The sequence below is a fragment of the Aristolochia californica genome, unplaced genomic scaffold, assembly GCF_029961685.1.
Source record: "Aristolochia californica isolate CCGP_79_NKW_82.1479 unplaced genomic scaffold, dmAriCali1.0.hap1 SCAF_4, whole genome shotgun sequence".
NCBI lineage: Eukaryota > Viridiplantae > Streptophyta > Magnoliopsida > Piperales > Aristolochiaceae > Aristolochia > Aristolochia californica.
The window spans coordinates 8,912,121-8,932,538 of NW_027182103.1; the positions used below are offsets into that span (position 1 = coordinate 8,912,121).

The following is a 20,418-nucleotide window of genomic DNA, read 5'->3' on the forward strand; positions in this document are numbered from 1 at the left end:
TTTTAACTACACAACAGGCTCTCCAACCTAATGCTATATGTGGGATTTTAGTAGCCAACTAAGCTCAATGGCATAGATCCACATAGGGCTTATCAGCAGACAACCATACTCTCTAACCTAGATTCACAAAGAGCTTATCGGAAGACAACTAGGCTCTCGAACCTAAACCCACATTAAGCTCATCAACAACATGCACCCACAAAGGGTTTATCAATAACCAACTAGGCTCTCTTAGCCAAGACCCACATTTGGATTTTTCTACTTCTCAACAATAGTCTCATAGGCTTTCTCAAGCAAGGTGAGTTGAGTGATGGTCTTGTCTACACAAGGATTGATCCATTACAATACAAGGGTTATTTGCTTACAATTAGCCTCTTACATTTAATACCTCTCAATAGGTATTGAAGAATAGGTATAGAAAAGTCTTACATGACTTTCACAAAAAGAAGTCTCATAGACTAGCAATTCTTATGATAGAGTCTTATAAGAGTCTCACAGAAGAAAGTCTCACAAAATTTACTCAATTAAAACTTGTTTTAGTTATTTTAGTATTTTGTTCATGTTTAATTGTTTAATTACTCTAAGACTTATCTTTAAGAATTAGACTTTGGAAGTAATTTACACATGCATAGTTTATTTGTAATCTGATTGTGTGAATTTCCTCTATTATCAATAAAGGTTCACTATACTCAGTTATAACCAAGTTAGTAAATTATTCTCGTCACAAAAAATTCAACATGGCATTAGAACGTGGTTTGTAAATTGACACAACTTTAATTTACGAAGATGATTTGTTTCTCTCTCCCAATCAGGTTTTAAACTTGTGTGTTTTTCTTTATTTTATTTTTCCTTATTGAATTTCAGTTGCCCTATTCCTTAGTTTTGTTTCTTTTGTTCTTCAATAATAACCTTTGTAGTAATTTTCTTTGCAGCCATCAACAACCTCTTTAGAAGCCCTTTCAAACACACCTTTAATATTTTTCCTTGCATGACCAAATAATTCATGCATGGTAGCTGATTCTGTAATCTCGCCTCCCTTTTGTTTTGTGTTCTAAGGGCATGGTCTGTGTTACCCTCTCTCTTCTTCTATGGTGTTTCCTGAAGTGTGAAAATGGGACAATTGGAAGGAGCACTTGGTGATGGGTTAAAGACCTGTGATTGGAAGTGTTGTTGTGACATTACTCTTAAACGATAGTGTAGTTGGAGATGGGACCACAGTTTCTCATCAGCAACAAATTCACCGAAGAGCCAAAAAAAAACCAATGATGAGTATATTATCTTTTCCTCCGTCTTTGCCTCTCTGAAGACTTCCAATACATTTTTCAGGCTTCCCACATTAACAAGTAAGAATTTAAAGGGTTTGGAAGCCATGGCTCCAAGAGAGCAGTTGCATGGAAGATGATTGGCAGCTGGGCAAGCGGAAGGCACAGAATGGTAGTCAATGATGTCGCCATAGGCAAGTTGGAGCTCATTGGAAGCACCCTTGACCGGCAGAAGGCTCAAAGAGATCACTGTTTGTTCTCCATGCACGAAACGGAGAAGATTCACTGCAGAAACCAATTTGAATGGTTTTGCAATTCAAATTGGCGAGCCTCCATTCAGCCAAAGAAGTAATTAGTCGGCTGCAGTGATGAACTTTGCTTACAGATTCCTAGTTGTGGGAATCAATGAAGCTGCTGTAAATCCAAAGCCGGAGTTTTTCATTGTATCTGCCTAAGTTGATATCAGCTACTGAGTTGATTATGGCACACTAATCTTAGAGATCTTGATGTGAAGGTATAGGACGCTTCATGGTAGATGCCAAATGAACAACGAAATCTAATTCAACAATACTAGAGGAAGCGTTTGTAGTTGCTATTTCTGCTCTTGGCATCCAAACTAAAGAAGGGGTAGATGTTTATGATGGAAAGGGGATTTTCTGTGAAGCACGTGTTTTGTGGATTGTTAGAGTTCTCGTGCACGACATAGTTTGGGTCCTGGATGGAGGTTTACCTCGATGGCGTGCTTCATGACTTGATGCTGAATCTAGTGCCTTTGGAGATGCTATTCTTAAACCGAGTGCAGCTAGTGAACCCTTCAGCTTGTGGGTCTGGTTGGTCATTATTAATAAATTTTTTATTTTTTTATTTTGAGGGGAGATCACAGGAAGTGATTTGCCTTGGGTCTCTTCTTGAGTGTTGGCTTGCTTGTTTGCATCGGTTGCGTACCCTTCGCATCATTATCTCCAAAAATTATTATCAAACTCAAAAAATTATTTGAGATCATACTTGGTCCAACCTGTTTCTTATTTTTCAATTTTTTTCTTATTATCATGGTGTTTATTTTGTCTACCTTTTATCCCCCTCCATAACCTTTGCTTCAGTACCTTTCTCCTACCATTTCTTTTTGGACTCTCATTTACCGTTTTAGGCCACCCCCTTGTTAAGTTGATTAGGTTGTTTTTTTTTTATTACATATGGGTGTTTTTAAATCTATCGAGCCTGTTTTACTAGTGCCCTTACATGGGTTCTTTTATTGTTGTCCTTTTAGTGACAAAAATTACCCTTGTTCACAATCCTTTGAGGTTGGTTTTGACTTTTTTTTTTACTCATATTTAAAAAAAAATTGTGAGTATGTGTCCAATTGAGTGTTTATCCCTAGAACACCTTGATGGAGGAGATAATTACTATAATTTTTATTTTTTTCAAGCTAGGATTACTACCAGTACCTCCAAACTTGAGGGGGAGAATACAAGGATAAATATGAAGGATGATGTAGGTGACAAAATACACCATGAAGAAGTTCACGTATTATGATATTCAAATTTTAAGTGATTTGAATATCTAAGTTATGAGGCATACAATATGAAGAATATTTACCAAGATTCTTTTGTTAAGTTGTGGAGCTTAATCAATGCCTTACGCCGATTTAGTATTCGGATCGACCTTCACTGTAAGGTCGCCATGGGGGTTGGAAGGGGGTGGCGAGCCCCCCTCACAAGGGTTCGGGGGCAGAGCCCTGGAATACATTAACTATTGTTTCATTAAGGGCAATTTGGAGATTTCAATCTTGTATTGCAATTGCCCTAATTTTTTCTTTATATTTTGGAGTGCCACTATTAAGGTTTTATCATCACGGAGAAGTATCTTGAGTTGTGGCCCGAGAGAGGTTAGAGAAAAAACACCCATGAGTGTGTGCAATTGCTCTTGTAAACTATTTCATCTTCATAATGGATTACTGCAGTGGCCAAAAACAGGACGTAGTCTCACTTTGAGTGAATTTTTATATTGTTCTCGTATTTATTTTTTCTTTCTTCTGCGTTTATTATTATTGCTCTCGTTAGTTTGGAATTATGACATCTAATTCCTTACATCTTTCATTACAAGTTGCAAGAGTGTTACATGACTTTCATAGAAAGAAACCTCATAGACCAACAATTCATATGATAGAGTCTTATGGGAGTCTCACGAAAGAGAGTCTCACAAAAGTATCTTAGTTAAAAGGTGTTTTAGTTATTTTAGTCCTATATTCATATTTAGTTGTTTAATTACTCTATGGCTATCTTCAAGAGTTAGATTTTGGGTATAATTGGGACATAGGTAGTTTATTTGTAATCTAATTCTGTGTATTCCCTTTATTAGAAATAGAGACTCATTATACTCAGTTATAATCGAGTTAGTGAATTATTCTCTTCTCTAGAATTTCAACATGGTATCAGAGTAGGGTCAATAAATTGACAATATGTAAATTGATAGAGATGATGTGTTTCTCTCTGCCAATTAGGTTCTAAACTCGATGTGTTTTTTCTTTAATTTTTTCTTATTGAATTTCAATCTACTTCTTGGTTTGTTTCTTCTGTTCTTTAATAATAACTTTTGCAGTAATTGTATTTGTGGCCATCAACACCCTCTTTAGAATCCCTTTTAGACACACCTTCTGTTCTTTATTTTATTCTGGCAATGTACCAAGTCACGCAAAATCCTATGTTAAAGAGAATACTCTCTACCATAAATAAGACGATAGACACAAAGTACAAGAAGATTACGGGAATAGCAGTAGAGATAGAATCCTAATTGATGGCAAATAACTTAGTGGAATCATCTCATGGCAATGAGGGAGACAACCACCCAATGAAGGAGATGAAAACAACTTCCCAAACAATCCAGCCAAGTTACAGAAGTTACGGAATATAGATCAAGTTTCAGCCTGACAGACGAGCAAGTCAACCGAATAGAGAAATGGTAGCAAACAGAGTAATGGCAGCAAGACGGAGAAGAGAAGGCCAAGGAGATTGAAGAGACTATTGATGTGCCTAATGAGTGCAATCTCTTCAACAACGAATAGGTCTTCGATAATGTGACACACCCTCTATACAGGGAGGACGAATGCAAGTTCCTCATGGCATAAGTCACTGGTATGAGAAATGGTAGGAATGACTCTCTATACCAGTACTAAAAATGGCAACCAAGAGACTGATCGTTGCCCAAATTCAAAGCCAAGCTGCTGCTCAATTGACTCAGAGGCAAGTGTTTGATGTTTGTTGGCGACTCCCTCAACTGGAACCAGTGGGAGTCAATGTTGTGTCTAGTCCATTCCGTCATCCCCCCAGGGAAGAAAAACCTGAACAAGAGTGGCACGTTGGCCATGTTCTGACCAAAGTAATACGACACGATAATTGAATTCTATTGGGCCCTATTTCTAGTGCAATCCAACTTGGACGATCACACAAAGCACAATATTCTGGACCGGATAATTATGCCCTAGTCAATCTCAAAGCATCGGCAACACTGGAAAGGAATCGACTACCTGATCTTCAACACTGTAGGACTCCAAAAAATATTCTCAAAGTCTAGTTGGCTGTGGCAGCAACAACAGTAATCTTTACAACAACAAGATTTCAAAACTCATAGATTTGGAAGAAAAAAAAACTTCACTTACTGTCTCTTACAATAACGTCTAAACTGATAAAAAAAATTAAAGAACCCACAATATTGGTAGAGCAACGTGAAATGGGCAACAATAATAATCCGAGCAGATAGCAAGATTGAAATTCTAAAACACCATAGCTATGAGTCCTGAAAATCAATGTTCTAATTTCATGTTGATTTTTAGGACTCCATAGATTATATCCTGGGTAAGGAAGAGAAGGAAGATAGGAAAGAGAACGTGAGGAAGAAAGGGAAGAAGAATGGGGTTACGGACATGTACCAATCCCCTTCCCCCCCTTCCCCCCCAAATTATATTTATAGATGAAAAAAGTATAATATTACAATTATACCCTTCACCTTAGTAACAGTGAAGAAGAGATAGAAAACATAAAGTAATTACATCAATAACACCCTAATTACATCATATCTTCCGAAAATATGCAAAAATCTCCTACTTCGATGTTGTCTTCAAGTTTTGCGTTTTAATTACTTGGTTGTGTATCTTACGCATTGCCAACTCCGAAAATTGTAGTCACCTCCCCCCCCCCCCCCCAAAAAAAAAAAGTTATAATTGTTAAAATTTATTAAGTTCTATCATTAGTCTCCCCTAGTTTTTCAAAAAATAAAGGTCACATTCTAGAATTCGTTTGGAAGTATGAGTGTTGCAATGTCACCTTCTTCGAGCTAAAGGTGTTTTACACTAGTATTTCTTTAGTTTATTTTCTTGTGTTTTCATCACTTCAGAGCAATGCCTAGACCTACTACCTAAAAATTTTAGGACTGTGACCAACATCCATCTTGAGTCAAGTCTTTTATTCTTTACCCAAGAGGTGATTTGTGTTTGAGCTACCCTTAAAAAGTGAGTAGTCTTTTTGTTAAGCCCTATAATTGGGCTGTTTTTTTCGCCTTTAAAATTGAACGGAGTGTGTTTCAGACTATGACTATATTAATTGGTGTATAGAGCATAATTATACGGCTAGGAGTGATTTTCTTCTCCCACTTTGCATTTTGTCTAAGTTGGGTCTCTATATCCTTTTTATCCCCAACTTGTGGGGGACAAGTACAAGAAGAAGTACAAGAAAAAAATATTGTGTTCCACATGTTGTGGTAATTTTTATGTGATCAAAATATTCAAGAAAATGGGAGAATAAATGATCAAGATTAAACATCTGTGAAAAAAAATTAGCTATTGAAGATTGAAGACCAAACTACCCTAGGAACTAAAACTTCGGAGTTGACATTCAATTCCCAAAGCATAAGGGAAACTTTCCCAACATAGTTTGAAACATAAAAAGTAATTAAACATTTAAATTATAAACAAAGAGTTCAAGAACAAAACATAAGGATTGATCTTACCTAAAAGGGAGTCACTTGTACTGTTTGAGATGGAATGGGAAACAAGTAATAGAAAAGTATTCAATGAATATAAAAATCTACAAGTGGATCCATATTGTCTAATCCATGACCCAAATGCATGACAATAAAATACATTTAAAATACAATAAAAAATAATATACAAAATAGACTACTAAGTCAACCTTAAAATTGAAAACAAAATTAAACTCCGAGAAGACATATACACTAGAAAATGACCCTTTTTTTCATTGCATGTAGTTCTTCATTAGAAAATTTCAAATTGAATTCTTGTGCATCCAAAATTTATATTTGTAAGTTATTCAAGAATCCACCCTTGATTTGAAGTCACGATGAATCTAAAACCTGGGCAAATTTTGTTAAATTATGGAGCCTATTCAACGCCCTATGCTGAGTCGGTATGTGGATTGACCTTCACGGTAAGGTCGTTGTTGTCAGAGTGGTTCTGTCCACTCTTGTAGGCGGTAGCTTTTCGCACCTAACAGATCGGTCTTTTGGGTGTATTGGCTACCCGCAGTCATAGTATCAGAGTTGGGCAAGCCACGTCCCGCGTTCGAATCCCGTGAGAGGCGGTTAAGAATGGGCGAGGTGGGTGTATTGGCTAGCCGCTGTCAGCTGTGCGGGTTGCGGGGTGAACCCCTGTCAAATCCATGATATATTGACTACTATTTCATTAAGGGTAGTTTGGGGATTTCATACTTGTAATCCAGTTATCCTAATTTTCTCTTTATATTTGGGGGTGCCATTGTTAGGATTTTATGACTCAGAATATTATCATCGGAGCAACATCATCTATAGCGGCCGAAGAGTTTAGAGAAATGATTTCTCTTGTAAATTATTTCATCATCATAGTGGAACTGCCGCAGGGGAAGACAAAACGTAGTTTCACCTTGAGGCGAACCTGTATACAACTTGTTTGCATTCTCATGCTTGCTTGTTTTCCTTTCTTCCGTGATTATTATTATTGTTCTTGTTAATTTAGAATTAGGGTGTTTAATTCCTAATAGATAAATCTTTAATTTCAGGATGGTTAATTACCCACGATAAATATTGGAAGATGGGCCCAAGCCCAAATGACCAAGGAAGATCCACACGTCCAAGTGTGTTAGAAGATGGGCTCAAACCCATATGACAAAGGAAGGCTCACGCATCCAAGAGAGGTGGAAGATGGGCTCAAGCCCACATACTAAGAAGAAGGTTCATAGGCCCACACATGATGGCATGATAATAAATAAAGAGTCATCTTATAAAGATGACACTAATGTAATTAATTTAAGTTTTAGGGGTATTATTATAATATTATAATTTTATTCATCTATAAATTGAGCCTTAGGGGGAGGGTTAGGACACAAGTGCGTAACCCTTTTCTTCCTCTTGCTTTATCCCCAACATGTCGTCTCCCTTTTTCTCTATGAGCTAAATTCACGGAGTCCTACAAATCAACAAAATTCTTATCTTCCATGATGTATAATCACAGTAGAAGAGGATTAAGGGGTGAAAAGAAGAAGAAGAGTTGTGGGGAGAAGGCTCTAGGAGTAGAAGAGGAAGAGTGACGAATTTAGAGAAAAGAAGAGGAAGATTAAGGTAATGGACTTGTCCAAACTTTCCCCATTAAGTTGTATTTATAGATATTAAAAGTACTAATATTACAAGAATACCCTTCACCCTAGTAAAAGTGAATAAGAAACATATATCATAAATTAATTACATCAATGTTATCTTCATGAGATGACTCTTTATTTACCATCATGCCACCACAATGTGGGCCTTCTCTTTGGTTTGTGGGCTTGAACCCATCTTCTACACACTTGGATGTGTGTGGCTTCTTTGGTCGTGTGGGCTTGTGCCCATCTTCCAACACAAGGATGCAAGGGGAGAGAGACATGTGGCAAGACTTCTTCATGTTCTCAAAAGAGTTTGACATCTCATTTTTTTAAAATGTCACCTATCTCCCTTATGTGAAGCTTTCCTATGTCACCACATATCACCTATGTACCATCTTCTTTGCTTGGGTGGAGCTTTCCTATGACACCATGTGTCAACTCCTTTGCTTATGTGACACTTAGGTAGTGCTTAGGTGGCACTTTAGTAACCTTCTCCTTTAATTTGAACTTGGTTATGGCTCATGCAACCAACTTTATTTTAACCATTGATTGAGTTTTGATCTAAATAATCAATTCAATTCTTGGCAAATTTTTTGATTTTGATTGTTGACCGACTTCTTGACAAAATCTCTATACTTTGATCGTCAAAAGTTTTGACTTTGACTATTAGTTAAGTAATGATTGAGTTTTTTTCATCTTGGTCATTGATCAATATCGATAATAAAAACCATCGAATAGAGTTCTAGATTTGCCGATCAAATTATTATGTCTATACTACTGATTTTCCAAAATACAACATTAAAGAAGTTCATAGTTGAAAATTAAAAAAAACACAACACAACACAACACTTTGGGGAGAGTCATTCAAACTCTTGATATCAATATGTTAATCAATCAACCTACACACAAAGCCAACTATGGCACTTTCGCAAGGGTTACAACGATTGATAGATTATGCAAAAACTGTGGCATACCGATTTTTTAAAATCTTGAGACGTCTTACATGTATTACGTCGTGTCAAAAGATTTAACAACTTTATTAAGAATCTCTTTTTTCGCACGACAGTTTGTCTTTGCCGAGGGCCTCCGTCCTCGTCATCCATCCTCGCACAGCAGTAGCGACCACAGTCAAAAGCCTCCACGCTTGTCGACGAAGCCAATAAAACAAATCCACTGAGAAAATCAAATAGTAGTCCACTTGGCATTTGGTTTCGATCAAATCGAGTCTAAGATCGACAGAAAGCGATGTCTCCCACTGGAGTAGTAGGTCTAGGCATCCAATCTGTTTTGAACTTGTTTGTCGTCTGTACTCGGTGCCGCCTTATCAAGCAAAATAGGTTTTCAAGCTCCCTTCTACTATTTCTCTTATTCCTCCTTAGGAATGTCAGATCCAGGACAGCGAGTCGCCTGTCCAAATGCCCTCTTAGGCTCGCTCCGTCCCCTCTTTCTGTTTCCTGTAACTAATCTCTCCTCCCTGAATTTCATTTTGAACTCCCCGTAAACTTCCTCTGATCAAGATCTTTCCAGGCTAATCAAATTCAAATTTTCCTCTCTTGGACTTGAAGGGCTGCCTGCCCCCTTTCTTTCGTTTCTGTCTGTCAATTGTCAAAATTCAAAAAAGACCATGAATTTTTCGTCCCATCCATCGGGAGATTAGTCAAAAAACAGCAGCGATTAAATCAGTGAACGGACATTGTCGTCTTTCTAGTTGATACTTCCTTGCCGCTCGAGCATTAGCGTTTCGACAAGTGTAATTGACTATTCTGTTCTTGTGATTTGTTTATCGTTAAATTCGGTATTCTATTAGAATTTATGTTAAATTGATGGCATCCATTAGTGTTCTTCCTAATTCCCATTTCGTGAGGGTGTTCTTGTAATTTCTGAAAACCAGCCAACGTACTTCAGTTTACTCTCAGTTAATTAAGCTTTATGTTTTTCCGTTCTTTTCAGTCAGACGTAGCTCAAAATGACAATAATGCCCTGCTCTGAGGACACCGAAGTCTCTAGGACGCGCAGACGATCAATCGCCAGAAAGGCTGAAACTATCTGAAATTTAGGCACCGTTTTTCCAGGTAGTCCTTCCACGGAGATGAAGAAAAATCGCAAAAATTGACCAAATTGGTAAATTCTTCTCTTCTCGAACAACGACAACCGGAAAACGCCTCTTTTCTCGATCTCGGGAATTATGCCATGTACTGTGAGAAGCAATTTATAGGCCTTTCCGTAGTCGATCCGACAACTATTTGAAGCGGATTTTATCGTTTTTACCGGAATAACGCGGCGGTGAATGTGAAGCTGTGAATCCTGCTTATAATAAGTAGTAACTTCTTCAGCTGCTTGTTTGAATTTGGATTCGTTTTCGAGTCTTCGGGTGCGTAGGCACACCACCGCAGCGGAAAACTTGACTGCAGAATTTTCTTACGATTGGAACGCTGCTGCTATAAATAACCAAGCGAAATCCGGTATTGGCACACATGACAATTAGAGAGAAGGAATTGCTTTAAAGCTGTATAGGAGGCAGGACAGCGTCGATGCGAAAGACAAAACGGATTCGATAAGTCACTGTTTCCGTGCTCTCGAGTGTTGGACGAGTACCGGGATTCCACTACATGAATTGAGAGGGGCATCATATGCGCATCTCTTATTTTTTGACTCATTTCTGTGGTCTTTCTAGGTACTGAAGGTTGAATATCGTGGTTTTGATCATTCGAGTGGAGAGCGATAAGGTTCGGTGGCTGGGAGAGGACCAGAGTTTTTGGCTGCGGCCTGTGTGTAACAATCACTTCCATTTGGTTTCTTGGAGGAATTTGGACTTCTGGAGGTTCGCGTGATTCGGTGATTTCGAACTCCTGGTGATGCCCGGAGTTTGAATAGTGACAGTTTTGGATGTCTCAGATGTTACTTCGAACTTTGTAGTTTTAGTCCCTCATAAGTTTTCTGGGTACTGACCCGTCTTGCATTTCGGAAGACGACTTCCGCAAGAATTTATTGCTGTTGAAGGTCGCTGGGAATAGATTCCGAAATTATTTGGTTTAAAGTGATTCAACGTAAAGTGGAGTATATCCTTGTTTGCTGGTGGAGGAACTTCGTCACTTTAGAAGGAATTGGTCGATTTGAATCCCTTATTTTCTGGTTTGGAGGGACCAAGAAAGTTCTCTGAGAATCGTAATCAACTTGCATCATTTCAAAACGTAGGAAATCGGATGATTTGCATTGAGGAAGTATTTTTTGCATCTGTGCTTCGTCTTAATTTGTGATATTCATTCCCCAGAATTTGGAAAAGTTCGGAGATTTCTAGGCCTCAATGATCTGCATGGTTTTTATATGACTGTTCTAAGATCTTTAAATTGAAGTATTCAACATGGTTAGCGGAACCCTTTTCCACTATAGGAAACATTCATGGCCTCCTGAAGAGTATGTCAGCAAGGCAACGTTGCAGTTAGTGAGTTCTTTATCAGAAATTTCAATCTCTCCTTTGAAAATTATACCATGAAGTTCTTTCTTACTTTGTTCTTTATTCAAAATCAAATCATTTGTACAGTTGTTCGATAAGTTACTTTCTTAAATATTTTTTTTATACGGGAAATGACTCGTGTTTTAATTAATTATTAGAGTGCTGCTGCAGATATATATTTACTAAATTCTACACGTTGATTTGTTTTTAAAATTTAACTTTCTTCCCCTATGTGCAAAAATCACACGTGATTTTGGCTTGGGTGTGGTTCTTTACTCATGAAGTTTGACCAGGCTGGCTCTGCAGCAGGACTTTATAAAGCAGTTGACCAATGCGTACTTCAGTATATTCTATCTCGGATTTCAGTTGTGAAGGCTGATAAGCCACTCTTATTGTACTCAGGGTTTGTGTATAACTGAGTTGTTGTAGTGGGAAACTAAACAAACTGTGTTATTTATTCTCATTCTAACGCTTGGAATGTGTATGAAGCTCATGGTTGTGTCTATTTTATTATAAGTTATTTTTAATGCTGGTTGCTACTCTTTTTTTAGTCAGGCCATTGAAGCATAAATCCTAAATCCTCAACTGGGTTTCATTTTTGCAGCTGGACTTTGACTCTGCTGCACCACCAGAACAGGCATGGAGAAGGCGACTAAACGGCCATGCTAATATACTGAAAGAATTTAGTGTTACGTTCATGGAGGCAATGAAAATGGTAAGCTTTGAGTAGTTAATTTAGTAGACGAGCAAAATCTGTTCCTTCGCCGAAAATGTCTTCCTGATTGTTGATTTTCTTTGTCCTGTGTAATCTAGACATTACTGCATTGCTAACTTCTATTTTGGGTTCCAGATGGGTCTAGGTCTTCGTCTTTGGTCGTATGTTAGGGAGGAAGCATCTCAAGGGAGAGTAAGTTTTGTGCTTCTCTTTGTCTATTTGACCCAGTTACAAGTCTGCTTAGTTCTTCGATATAAATGTTAAGGAATAGTCTCACATGGATTAGTGAGTACAAATATCTTAAGTTTATTAGTTGAGAAAGAGGCTTCCTAAGGCGGTTAGTCATTTTAGGATGAGCTTTGGACCCAACTTAACATGGTATCGGAGTAGGTACTCATATGTGGACCTGCACCTAAACTATTTACCTGTTGAGCCACAAAAGAGGGCCTACACCTAAACTGCCTACTCCTAAATTATCTACTTGTAGAGCTACAAAAAGAGGGTCTACACGTGAGGGGGAGTGTTTAGGAATAGTCCCACATGGATTAGTGAGTACAAATATCTTGAGTTTATTAGTTGAGAAAGAAGCTTCCTAAGGTAGCTAGTCATTTTGGGATAGGCCTTGGACCCAACTTAACAATAAATTTTTAATATTGTGTCCAAAAGTAATCAGAGATTAAATAAGCTCAACCAGTTAATAATATATAGGCTAGTTTCTTCAATATATCAAATCCTTCACCTTTATTGATTGGTCCGGATTTGGTGTTGGGAATTTACTCAAGTCAGTTTACTGTTTTCAGAAAGCTCCAATTGATCCATTTACTCGGGAGAGTTGTAAACCCTCTGCTTCTCAAGGTGTACCCCTTGGTGGGATGGGGTATGTTTCAATAGTTATTTATGTCACAGTCATGGAAATCAATTTTTGACATTTTAGACTACAATTGAAATGAATTTTTCATTTGTGTGCAGAAGTGGTAGCATATCAAGAGGCTTTAGAGGGGAGTTCAAGCATTGGCAAATTATACCTGGCCAATGTGAAGCATCTCCAGTCATGGCCAATCAATTTTCTGTAAGTTTGTTCCTTCATTTGACTTGTGTTTACATTATATACGTTGTAGCATTTATTAAGTCCTTATTTTTGTTATGGTATGCTTTTTTATTTCTTGGACTGAGGTGAATGTAGTTGATCCTTAATTATAGGTCGGTCCATGAATTTGTTTGAGAAGTGGCAAAGTGATGTGGGAAACTAGTGTTATGTGTTTATAACAGAATTTGATTTTTTTTTATTATTTTGTATTTTTTTTGTGATTAACTCTTTCCTGTTGGTTATCTCATTTTAGAAAAATTGAGCGTCAAGTTACTATTTTTTTTGTTTTTTTTTAGTTTTTCTGAGAGTTAGTCTCGTTGCTCTGTTCAGTATGTGACTTCCTCTTCAACATTTTGGATCTTAATTGTGCAGATTTTCATATCTCGAGATGGAGGAAGCAAAAAGTTCTCATCAGTTTTAGCCCCTGGTCAACATGAAGGAATAGGGTATGATGGATCTTTCACTAGATCACCTTACATGGGTTGGATTGAAACTAAACCACTTCTTTCTGATAATGTTCATTTGCATCAAATGCTTTATGCTTTTGGGAAAATAAGTGTGCTTTGATATTAAGGCTTCATATTATTTGGATCAATCTTTGCTTTGCTGATTCATATATGGTTTACATTTTTCCTTAATAAATTGGTCTACTTGACATGATTCTTTGGGGGACGGATGATATTAGAAGTGGAAACATAGAAACTGCTGCTCATGCATATTGAGTTGGACCATAATGTTGCTCAAAATCTTTTTCGGAATCATAAATTAGACTGTCATGATTTTCTTGTTCTAAAATGTGTTCTTTCTCTTGCAGAAAATTTTCTGATCAAGGTATTCACCAAGATATAACATCATGGGACTGGAATTTGAGTGGCCAGCATTCAACATACCATGCTCTATTCCCCAGAGCATGGACTATATATGATGGTACTATTGTTTTTGCCAATCTTATGCGAAAAGGAGACTTCATTTTCTGTTTTGATCTCCTTATGTTGTTGTGGGCGTTCTCTTAGATGACTTGAAAACTTCCTCTCATGTTCTCAGGCGAACCAGATCCAGATCTCAAGGTTTCATGTCGCCAAATATCACCATTCATACCACATAATTATAGGGAAAGCAGTCTTCCTGCTGCTGTTTTCGTGTACACAGTATGTCATTTCAACTTGGTGTTTTAAGTTGTTTCTATGTTTGTTAGTCTTTCTTTCTTAGTGAGCTGTATACGTTGTGAAATATATATGTATTTTTTACTATGTCACTACCATTAGTTGATTATATATGAGATACAAAACAAGTATTTTAGTTGAAACCTTACAAAAGCAACACCGGACACTATTTCAATCTGCATGTTATTTCTCACTTACGACCAATGTGATACTAGTATTGTTCATCAGTTGACATCTGTAAATAGTCATGAATTCAGGAGATGGTAACGAGGGAAGACCTCTGGGGAGAGAGACTAGTTACAACTTTTTTTTTTTCCAAAATGTTTATGGCAGATTATTTACCATTATTAATTGCTAGATTTATCTGACAGAAAAGAAGTGGTAGCTTTGTTTTGAAAAGCAAAATTGAGACAAAGGAAGTTGCTTGTATATAACTAGATGCATAATAAATGAGAGTTGTTCCCCTTCTGTCAAAAATCCATGAATATTAATGTTGCATATTAATCAGAGATTTAGGGCAATTTAAAAGTCTGATTTAGTTCCTGGAAAATGGAGTCTGGGGAAGATATCCTTTGGTCAGGAAGAAACAATTGACAAACTATTTTGTGCTTTCCGTTCTTTATGTCCACGTTTCTTTCTCATCTTTCACGGATTAGTATCTGGAATTTGGGATTTTGACATGGGTATGACACTGCTCTCATTTTTTTATCAGTTTAAAGTCATGATATGAATAGGTTTACATTTCAAAATAGTGACTTGGTGACCTGTTTAGATTAGCTTCTATAATAATAATTGCTAGGTAAACTGACGTCTCTTTTTTTTTTTAACTTCTTTCTTATTTTTGTTTTAATTTTTTTGGTGGCAGTTAGTCAACACTGGAAGAGAAAGGGCAAAAGTTAGCTTGCTTCTGACTTGGGCGGTAAGTGAATTTGACTCCTAATAGGTCTTCTGGTAGTGTAAATGGCACATGAATTTGTTGAATCATATGTAACTTCCATTCTTTTGGCGATTCATACAGAATTCAATTGGAGGAATTTCACACCTATCAGGAGGTCATGCGAATGAGCCTTTCATGTTAGTATCTTATCACATGGATGTTTGTCAAATAAGTTTCTTTATGAAATATATGAAACTCAAACTCTCATGTTTCTTCCTGTAGAGTGGAAGATGGAGTTTCGGGTGTTCTTCTACATCACAAGCAAGTCACAAACCCTTGATTGCTCTATTTTGACAGTTGGTTAGCAGATTTCCCTTAGGTTATTTGTTCTCACATCCTGGAAAGTCCATGTACTCCATTTCCTACTGATTTCCACAATGTTCAGATCTCCCTTCTATCAAGATAATGTAGATTTTTTCTTACTTAAAAGCTTGGCTTAAAAGTTAACCTTTCTGAGGATCTTTTCTATGATTTTTGAACATTTAATGATTGATGCCATCCTTTTATGTCCAGAGCTGCATGTTTACAACTATTGTTTAAATTGTATGCATCATTCACTTCTTAGTGTGATCAATGCATTGCAGGACAGGAAAAGATAACCCTCCGGTCACATTTGCAATTGCAGCATGTGAGACTCAGAATGTAAATGTGACTGTCCTACCATGTTTTGGTCTCACTGAAGATAGTCGTGTCACAGCTAAGGATATGTGGGACAGAATGGCACAGGTTAGTTGTTTCTTACTTGCATTTTGATGCGTTCAGTGATATCCACTAGGTTCAACAACTTTTAGAAACCTAATGCTTTTCGAATCCCTTCCATCAATACTTTTGACTGTTCATGTACTTAATACTTTCCAGCCTGAGCGAACTCCTTTGCATAATGAAAGCCTTGTTAACCTTAGTGTACTCCTGATGAATAATTAAGCCATTGTGCACCATGCCTTACCTAAGGTCGTCCAGATTCAGGTTCACTGGAGAGCCAAGTATCTGTTAACTTTGGTAAATCATTTTTTAGCAAATTTGGAATTTTAATTTTTTTGTTTGATTCATTTATGAATAATGAGGTTTTTTGGAGTTGACATGAAACATGGCTTACTCATACAGAAGTTTGGGTTTAGAAAATGAAGCTGGGAGTCTAAAATATTTCTGGACCCTGAAGCTATCTAGGAAACATGAGTTAGATGGTATGTCCAGGGTTGCCTGTGTCGGAGACCTCAAAAACTGATTCGTATTGGGTGTATCAGCTGATATACTCTCCTGTATCAGCCGATATACTAGTAGCATCGTTTTTGGCTGATTCATCTGAGTTTGTCTGTGTATCAGGCTTTTGCCTCACATTAGCTGGTCTAATGTTTGAAACTGTCCATTTTATGTACTTTTTCCAACTTAATAAAATCTTATATGACACTGTTATGTATAATTTATGGGGAAGATTTCCATTATGTACTTTCTGTAACAATCATATGCAGTTGCTAAATTATCTCTTACTATGTGCAATGAGCAAGTCTACAATACAGTGTTGATATCATTTGACTGATGCATTGAAGTGATGTATACTGCTACCACCCTTTAATTCGTCTCCAATTAAATCATCCAAGGTCCAGAAGTAAATATTGACTATCTGTAATTTAAATTTTAAAGGATTGACATAATTAATATCATATAATGCGAATTCATGAGTAAATCATGATCTTTTAAGCAATGTTATTCTTTACGTGAATATGTATCCTCTGATTGGAGTAATTCTTTTATATCCTCTGATACAACCTTTATGGGATGATCTGAGTTGGTTTTGAGGCGCTTTGATACGAGTGTTATAGTTTTTTTTTCTTCAAAAGAACACCATGTGAAGGACCCTTAAGCTCAGAAGTGTATTACTATCTTTTTAGTCACAAAAGATCCCTAATTATTCTGTTTTTAGGACACAGGAACACTTTTTTTTTTAATTTTATTTTAAAATTCCGATGGTTGTCTTTAATTTCTTTTTTATGGTTTCTAATATATCTTTAACTTCTGAAGGATGGACAATTCGACAGAGAAAATTTTGATCAAGGTCGCAGCATGCCATCATCACGCGGAGAAACGCTCTGTGCAGCAGTTTCTGCTTCTGCTTGGCTAGAACCTCATGGAAGGTGCACTGTTGCATTTTCTATAGCATGGTCGTCACCAAAAGTAAAATTTATGAAAGGAAGCTCTTACCCCAGGTATCTATCAAGATGACTGTGGACTGATTCTGTCCATAACCACAACAAAATGATCAGTTTGGGATTTGTCTTATTTCCTTAACAGTTGGAACTTTACAATTAATGATTGCTCAATACAAGAGAAACTTTGTTATGGACTTTACATGTAATTATTTTTGGTTGCAAAATATGACTTTAACAAAGCATGCTATCTCATTATTTGATGAAATTGCAGGAGGTACACGAAATACTATGGATCTTCAGAAATGTCAGCTGTCAATTTGGCACATGATGCTCTAATAAGTATGTGTTATTGAAATCAAATCATTAAGTTGGTACTCTAGGATGCTATGCATGTTTCATATCTTGATTATCAATCTAATCTCTGTGATAACCTTTTCAGATTATAAGTGGTGGGAGGAAGAGATTGAGAAGTGGCAAAATCCAATTCTTGGAGATGACAGGCTTCCAGAATGGTATTGTATGATGAGAGTTAGATTGGATGCTCCCTTTCGAGTGCCATCTTATGACATTTAAGACTATGCTAAGTAATATGTGAACTGAAATGTCGTGCACACAAACATAAAAGTCTCATCCAAAGTTTTAAGAGTCAATATTTTGTGCAGCTAAAGCTCCCTTTTCTTGGAGTGCAGGTACAAATTCACTTTGTTCAATGAGCTTTATTTTCTAGTTGCTGGAGGGACCGTTTGGACTGGTATTTTTTTTTTTCATGTTTCTTCACTTCTGCGCACTCCTAGTTGATGCCTGTCATTTGCAATCAAGTAAACCCACTTTTATTGCTTAACTCTGTAAATGTCAATGTTTTTAGTGGATTTAAAACAGCTTTATTGATTAGTTCTTTTGCAGATCCCTCAGCGGATGATGAGTCTACAAAAGTGGCAAATGGAGTCATGGATAAAACTGTAGGTCAAGTAAATATTGAGTCAGGTGCTTTTATAAAACATGTTACCACAACGAATAGACTGAAGGATGATGATGAAAACATTGCTGAAAAATCTTTATCTAGTTGTAATTCTTTGACTGACCGTGAAAAAATATGCACCCTAAGGAAACCAGAAGATGATATTGACAATGTGGGCAAATTTTTGTATTTAGAAGGTATCGAGTACATCATGTGGTGTACTTATGATGTACACTTCTATGCCTCTTTTGCACTTCTTGCTTTGTTTCCAAAGCTTGAGCTAAGCATTCAAAAGGATTTTGCAAAAGCAGTCTTATGTGAGGACAGGCGGAAAGTCAAGTTTTTAGCAGAGGGAAACTGGGGAATTCGGAAGGCTAAAGGTGCGGTTCCTCATGATTTGGGAACACATGACCCCTGGAGTGAAATGAATGCCTACAACATACATGACACAAGCCAATGGAAAGACCTGAATCCTAAGTTTGTGCTTCAAATCTACAGAGATTTTGCTGCCACAGGAGACATGTCCTTTGGGGCTGAGGTTTGGCCAGCAGTTCGTGCTGCAATGGAGTATATGGAGCAGTTCGACCGAGATGGAGACGGGCTCATTGAAAATGATGGCTTTCCTGACCAAACATATGATGCTTGGACTGTTCATGGTATAAGTGCTTATTGTGGGTGCTTATGGCTTGCAGCATTGCAAGCTGCAGCTGCTATGGCACACCGTCTTGGTGACAAGTCTTTTGCTGAGTGGTGCAGGAGCAAATTTCAAAAAGGCAAAGCAGTTTTTGAAGCTAAACTGTGGAACGGGTCATATTTCAACTATGACAGTGGGACTAGTGGCAACAGTAAATCTATTCAAGCAGATCAGTTGGCTGGACAATGGTACACTGCTTCTGCCGGCTTGCCTTCTCTCTTCGATGAAAGTAAAATAAGGAGAGCTCTTCAGAAGATATTTGAATTTAATGTGATGAAAGTGAAAGGGGGTAGGATGGGAGCAGTAAATGGGATGACTCCTAATGGTAAGGTTGACGATTGTTGTATGCAGTCGCGTGAAATCTGGACTGGTGTTACTTATGGTGTAGCTGCCACTATGCTTCTGTCAGGAATGGAGCACCAGGCGTTTGCAACTGCCAAAGGTATTTTCACTGCAGGGTGGTCAGATGAAGGATTTGGGTGAGTAGTAAATTTGTTACAAGCATGTTTTCGTGAATATGTTTTTGAGTATATAACTAGCTTGAATTCATGTGCGAAATAACCAGAATTATATTTTGTTGCTGTAGGTACTGGTTCCAGACACCAGAAGGATGGACGGTAGATGGCCATTATCGTTCCCTGATATATATGCGCCCTCTTTCAATTTGGGCGATGCAGTGGGCTCTGTCGCTGCCAAAAGCAATTCTGGAGGCCCCCAAGGTAAACATGACGGACAGAAATTATTCATGTACCAACGACATAAGAACTCCGAAGGAGAGTGGTGCGAGGAAGATATCAGTAAAGTGCAGGTGTTTGGGGAATTCCGTCTTCCACTGTGATTGCTGATTAATACAGGAATAAGAGGAGCTCTTTTAGCAGTAAATTGGCCCTATAAAACAGTGAATCCCCTTTACTATCGCCTGGAATAGGTTCCTTGTGCACGGAAAGTGCACGAAATTTCCTTCAATTGGCAGCAAATAAAGGTGGGTGTACAAGTGAGCAAGAGTAGAATCTGTATTTTTTGTAATTATTTTATACTAGTAAAAAACAAATGCAAGGTGTAACAAATTGCACCTTTTTTCTTAAGTATGACTTTATAATACCATGAATTTTAAGATTATTTTAAAGAAGTGATATTCTTAGTCTAACCTAAATGTCTAGGATAAGGGGCAATAAACAAGAGTCAGAAGAGTCTTTCCTAACAATTGTGAAGTGTATTTTTTCATTAAGGCCATTCAAGGTGATGATGAAGAAGCAGCTCTAAATATTGGCATCGGCTAGAAAGGTTTGTGAAGTTTTAGGTTTGCTTATTGTTTTCAAATACCTTTTGTCTTTTCTTTATTATTTGTCTGCTTCTACTGGTAATTAATGACTAATGC

General features: G+C 37.3%; 1 protein-coding gene across 2 annotated transcripts; it reads left to right on the forward strand.

The window, feature by feature from the left end:
* Positions 1-10,237: 10,237 nt before the first annotated feature.
* LOC137962685 (uncharacterized) lies at positions 10,238-20,187 on the forward strand. 2 transcript variants are annotated; one of them, XM_068809698.1, is made up of 19 exons: positions 10,238-11,076; positions 11,157-11,327; positions 11,944-12,054; positions 12,190-12,246; positions 12,855-12,931; positions 13,024-13,123; positions 13,514-13,587; positions 13,956-14,068; positions 14,186-14,289; positions 15,170-15,223; positions 15,323-15,378; positions 15,464-15,502; positions 15,826-15,967; positions 17,261-17,445; positions 17,660-17,727; positions 17,828-17,900; positions 18,078-18,139; positions 18,292-19,519; positions 19,627-20,187. In XM_068809698.1, the coding sequence occupies exons 2-19, from the start codon at positions 11,247-11,249 to the stop codon at positions 19,883-19,885; spliced, it is 2,883 nt and encodes a 960-aa protein (XP_068665799.1). In that variant the 5' UTR covers positions 10,238-11,076; positions 11,157-11,246; the 3' UTR covers positions 19,886-20,187. The 2 variants fall into 2 exon arrangements, with proteins under 2 accessions (XP_068665799.1, XP_068665798.1); XM_068809697.1 differs by having other exon boundaries at positions 10,238-11,327.
* The last annotated feature ends 231 nt before the right edge of the window (positions 20,188-20,418 follow it).

Coding starts and splice junctions, on each gene's coding strand:
- LOC137962685 (XM_068809697.1), top strand. CDS start 11,247: ATGGTTAGCGGAACCCTTTTCCACTATAGGAAACATTCATGGCCTCCT. Junction 15,379..15,463: donor CATGCGAATGAGCCTTTCAT/GTTAGTATCTTA, acceptor TTCTTCCTGTAG/AGTGGAAGATGGAGTTTCGG. Junction 19,520..19,626: donor TGGTCAGATGAAGGATTTGG/GTGAGTAGTAAA, acceptor TTGTTGCTGTAG/GTACTGGTTCCAGACACCAG.